Here is a 4993-nt window from a genome sequence, read left to right as displayed (position 1 = left end):
GCGGCTTTGCTATGGCTTAATTGTGGCCCAAATCTGGCAATCAGGAGCAGACCGCCCAAGTGCCATCATTCCACGCGGTATGTGGGCCAGATGAAAACGTCAAGTGTGGGCCAGATCTGGGCCACAGCAATTTTGGTGTCTGGGCCAGATGTGGGCCAGTTCTGCTTCATTTGTTTTGTTTATGGCTGACATGCGGCATTGCTTTGGCCTAATTGTGGCCCAAATCTGGCAAACAGGAGCGGACCGCCCAAGTGCCATCATTCCACGCGGTATGTGGGCCAGATGAAAATGTCAAGTGTGGGCCAGATCTGGGCCACAGCAATTTTGGTGTCTGGGCCAGATGTGGGCCAGTTCTGCTTCATTTGTTTTGTTTACGGCTGACATGCGGCATTGCTATGGCTTAATTGTGGCCCAAATCTGGCAAACAGGAGCGGACCGCCCAAGTGCCATCATTCCACACGGTATGTGGGCCAGATGAAAACGTAAAGTGTGGGCCGGATCTGGGCCACAGCAATTTTGGTGTCTGGGCCAGATGTGGGCCAGTTCTGCTTCATTTGTTTTGTTTATGGCTGACATGCGGCATTGCTTTGGCCTAATTGTGGCCCAAATCTGGCAAACAGGAGCGGACCGCCCAAGTGCCATCATTCCACGCGGTATGTGGGCCAGATGAACATTATGGCACTTAAGGCAGTCCACTCCTGTTTGCCAGATTTTGGCCACAATTAAGCCATAGCAATGCCACATGTAACCCAACAACAAACCAAATAAACCACACCTGGCCACAGTTGATTTTTATACAAACCCTGGTCTTTCCCAACATTCCTCATGCAGCATGGAATGGTGGCACTTTTGCAATGCACTCCTGTTTGCCAGATCTGCTCCACAAGTAGGCCAGTTGTTCAGCCACATGTTAGCCAAGAATTACATAAATAAACCATAACTGTGTGTTTTTGTGTGTGCATGCTGTGCCATATCATTGACACTAAGAGATATAAACTAAAGAGAAATTTAAAAATGCCCCCTTTTTATGTTAAGAGAAGTTACAACAGATGATTTAAACACGTTTCTGAAAACATTTGCATTATTTATTAATATTGTCAAAGAACAACCAAGTGCAAGTTTCCATTTTCAAAACTGGAAAGCAATCTAAAAAAATAGCAATAATAATAAAAACACAAAATATGTGCATATAAAGCATCTTAGAACTAAACAAAAAACAAAACAAAACATGTTTCCAGTTGGTCATCCAAAAAAAAACAGACAACGCAGAAGTAAACACACTAGAAGACATTGGCAAATGGAGCCATCCAAAATTAAAGAATTTGACCACCTTGGCTGGGCCCATCTGCGTCATCATGGCAATCTTGCAAGCCTTTATTGGATACACACAAAAACAAAATACACTGTTGAATGCTGATTTTACAATAGTGTTTTAATAGCAATAGCACATTAATACTGAATGGGGAAAAAATGGACTGGAACTACCAGTGCATTAAACAGTTTGGTAACTCTAAGGCCTTAATTGTTAACATTAATTAATGTATTAACTAGTATTAACTAACATGAACTGCATTATTTATTAAGCTTTTTTAATGTTACAGTCATTCACTGTTTGTTCATGTTAGTTCAACCATAAGTTTATCAAGCGACGAGAATACTTTTTGTGCGCAAAAAAACAAACAAAAATAACGACTTTATTCCACTATTAATTTTCGGCTGCTTGTTGTTTTTGTTTTATCGAGTCAGGCAGAGTACATCAAAATGATTATCTGTGATCATTTCATTTACAATAACTGCTTTGGGTGCGAGTGATCTAATATTTAGGAGCCCAAGCTTTAAAAATAGTTTTTGTTCGTTTATTTTGCGTTTTTCTGGTTTAATCACGGTCAGATTTTTTCTAGATCCTGCATTAAATTTATATTTTGACCTCGCTATTCGGGGAACAGACACAGTCTGTATAGATTGGACAACGCAAGTACTTCTATCTTTTAAGTGGGTAGAACAAAAGTCATCATGGCAGTTATTTGAAAATTGTCTTACTAGTCAGATGGAGCGTAGCGTCCTGGAGATGTTGTCCGACAGGAGTTCCACTCCGACTCTGCTGGGGTGCAGGCCATCAGCACGAAAAAGCCTAGGACGCTCCCAGAAAAGATTCCAATTATTAACAAAGAGCAGTTTCTGTTCTTTACACCATGACGATAACCATTCGTTTAAAGCAAACAGTCTACTGAACCTTTCGTTTCCTTGTCGATACGTGGGAAGCAGTCCTAACACGATGATCGTCGCCGCGGGCGATGTGCTGCGTACCGTCTCGATCAGGCTCCTGTAGTCCCTCTTCAGTGTCTCCATCTGCCGCAGCTTGATGTCGTTTGTCCCCGCGTGCAGCACGACAGCACCGATGTTCTCGTTGCCCTTCAGGATCGCGGGTAAACATTCGCAGAAACATTGAGAACACGAGCACCGGGGAAACAGTGAGTGTGCACTCTACCTTCAGCTGACGTAGCACGGACGTGCCGGACGATGGAGCCTCTGACGATCACAGCATCGCGTTCCGTCTCGCGGACGGGGGCGAAGCGGTTTCGGGTGGAGATGAAGGACATCTGGGAAGATCGCATTCTGGGTGCACAGGGTCTGTGCAGAGAAACACACGGAGTAGAGGTAGACTAACAAATCTAAGATCAGATTCAATCTCTTTTAGTAGTGACACAATGTCATCATGGTCAGAGTTTGAGGCCGAACAAGTAATAATGTTAGTCGAACGATTTTGGAAAATAATCTAAATGTGTTTTTTATTTAAAAATTAATTTTTTTACTTTTTTTTTTTTTTTACTAATAATGCGATTTAATATACTAGTTGTTTAAACTCTTTATCTTCTGTATTATTCAACAAAGACAAGCAATAAATCATTGTATAATATGGCTGGGAACTGGGAATCTTTAGTCACCTCATGATCATGATTGAGTCACCTCAAAAATTTTTTTGGATGGAATTACATACTGTATGTATTTATAAGAACTGTTTAAAAATAATAATTACACTTTAAAGTTTTAAGTTTTACACTTTAAATTACACTTTTAAATTGTAGCTTATATAAACGAACAAAACAAAAAAAATTCCTTGATACTTTTTTATTTTGTACCACATGAAATGTATCAGCAGCTTACCTTAATGGTGACAGTGAACTCTAAACTGTAGCATTTTATTTCCACCAGCAGTTTTCTGTAGCAAATCACATTGACACGTGTTATTAAGGTGAAAAACATCCTGACTCAAAACATTAAATGAAAAAAAAAAAAAAAAAAAAAAAGCAGGCAAACTAATTTTAAAATTACTAGGGTATACTAAAAATGTGAAATACATAGAGTAATAATACCTGAACCAACTTGCTCAATAATATCTATTAGGCTATTGTTACTTTGTAATCATCTCATAAAAGCTATTATTTTAAGAAAAAGCATGTAGTAATTTGTGCATTATTGCTAGTTAACGAAAAATGCTGTCACAAAGTAATAAAACTAGTGCAGTTACTGCAGTATTACTGTATGCCCAATGTATAAACATGAATGAAAAATTACACTATAGGCTATTATATATACATTTTTCATTGTTGTGCCAAAATAAGACAAGAGTTAAATACTTTCACCGTGCAGAACTGACTGAAGGTTGGCAAGATCGGAGCAACATGAGCAAATCTAAATGTATTAGCGCGCCGTTCAATCGATACTTATTCATTTCGCATTCGATAACCATAATAGATCTAGCTTAGAGCTATAAACTGCCAAAATAATGTTACTTCGAAATTAGAGGTTATTCCATTAACTCATACAACATGGATATAACGAAGCAATCGCTAAGAAAATATAAATGTATCGATCTTACCTTGATTGTTTGTTTGCAGTATTCGTCCTCCCTCCAACTGACAATCCTCTGACCTTTTGGTTTCGAGCGCCTTTTTCGCGCCTTACGGCTGTTTAAATTTAAAGGGCCGAATCAGTTTGATTTTTTTTTTTTCAAAGACAACTTCAAATGCAGTAAATATTTTGTTATAAACAAAATAGAGATCGTATCTCTAATAAATAAGTAAGCTGAAGCAAAAAAATGTGACAATTTTTTCATGAATGCAGGGGGCTGAAAAAGTTAATTATCAAAATAATAATATTTTCTCACAAGAGCTTTGTCGTTCATTTAATCGTATTTCATCAATTATAATGTCAATTAAAATTATATATTTTTTATCTTTAAGAAAGATTATTTATAGCCTAAAAATGACAGTTAAATGTAAATTATATTAAGCCAGAAATGTGGGCGTGAGACACACGCAATTCAACCAGTTCACACGCTGTGTATTTCTCACGCTGAAAAGGCAATGCCAACGGGGGGCGATTTCGGATACAGCCAAAGTGAAGTTTCCTGCTGCCAGCACGTGTAGGCAACATGCGCGAACAAAGTTGACGGAACATTCTCGGCCACTGTACGTTCGTTACTAGGCAACCAACAACATCGCGCGAACACACGTCCTGATGGAGATAGGTTTGAACAAAACCAAAACTAGAAACAGGTTGGCTCTGGACGGAACACTGTCATCCATTATGACAGTGAAAATGTCTGGGAGCCCCCTACCCCTGTTATCAAGGCATCAAAATGTGCAACAAACACTTACAACACAAAACACATTTCATAAGCTGGAGTGTGTACTCTTGAGCAATTTGTTATATTTTTGTAATTTGTGTATATTTGTCATTTTGAAATATAACATTAAAGAGTATTTTTGATGTGATGAATTGCTCTGTCATTTATCAGATTTACCAATTGTTATCATTTCAATTTGTGCTGGTTAATTATGAACAATGGGTAAAATTGGGGCTCCATTAGGGCTCCTCCCCTAACCGCATCAAGATTTTGATAAACCTTGAGAACCCTGAATGTAATAAAATTAAATGTTTATTTATTTATTTAAAATATGTTTATTTCATTTTTTAAATATTTTTTTAA

The 4993-nt window shown here is 38.2% G+C and overlaps 1 protein-coding gene across 2 annotated transcripts; it reads right to left on the bottom strand.

The window, feature by feature from the left end:
- Nucleotides 1-1010: 1010 nt before the first annotated feature.
- On the bottom strand, nucleotides 1011-4455 carry LOC306845592 (uncharacterized protein). 2 transcript variants are annotated; one of them, XM_079378472.1, is made up of 6 exons: nucleotides 4356-4455; nucleotides 3881-3968; nucleotides 3166-3220; nucleotides 2489-2631; nucleotides 2041-2412; nucleotides 1067-1372 (listed from the first exon to the last, which is right to left on the bottom strand). In XM_079378472.1, the coding sequence occupies exons 1-4, from the start codon at nucleotides 4435-4437 to the stop codon at nucleotides 2491-2493; spliced, it is 366 nt and encodes a 121-aa protein (XP_079234598.1). In that variant the 5' UTR covers nucleotides 4438-4455; the 3' UTR covers nucleotides 1067-1372; nucleotides 2041-2412; nucleotides 2489-2490. The 2 variants fall into 2 exon arrangements, with proteins under 2 accessions (XP_079234597.1, XP_079234598.1); XM_079378471.1 differs by having other exon boundaries at nucleotides 1011-1372; nucleotides 2041-2631; nucleotides 4356-4451.
- Between the last annotated feature and the right edge of the window lie 538 nt (nucleotides 4456-4993).

Source organism: Barbus barbus, assembly GCF_936440315.1.
Source record: "Barbus barbus genome assembly, chromosome: 26".
NCBI classification, from domain to species: Eukaryota; Metazoa; Chordata; class Actinopteri; order Cypriniformes; family Cyprinidae; genus Barbus; species Barbus barbus.
The sequence above is the reverse complement of the archived record's forward strand: the minus strand, read 5'-3'. Positions and strand labels throughout refer to the sequence as shown.

Bases quoted from the DNA above. Each gene is read 5' to 3' on its own strand.
- LOC306845592 (XM_079378472.1), bottom strand. From the start codon at position 4,437: ATGTTGCCTACACGTGCTGGCAGCAGGAAACTTCACTTTGGCTGTATC. The intron at 3,969-4,355 runs GTGAGAAATACA...AAATTTAAACAG, and splicing joins GTTGGCATTGCCTTTTCAGC to CCGTAAGGCGCGAAAAAGGC. The intron at 2,632-3,165 runs GTAAGCTGCTGA...TTCTCTGCACAG, and splicing joins AGTTCACTGTCACCATTAAG to ACCCTGTGCACCCAGAATGC.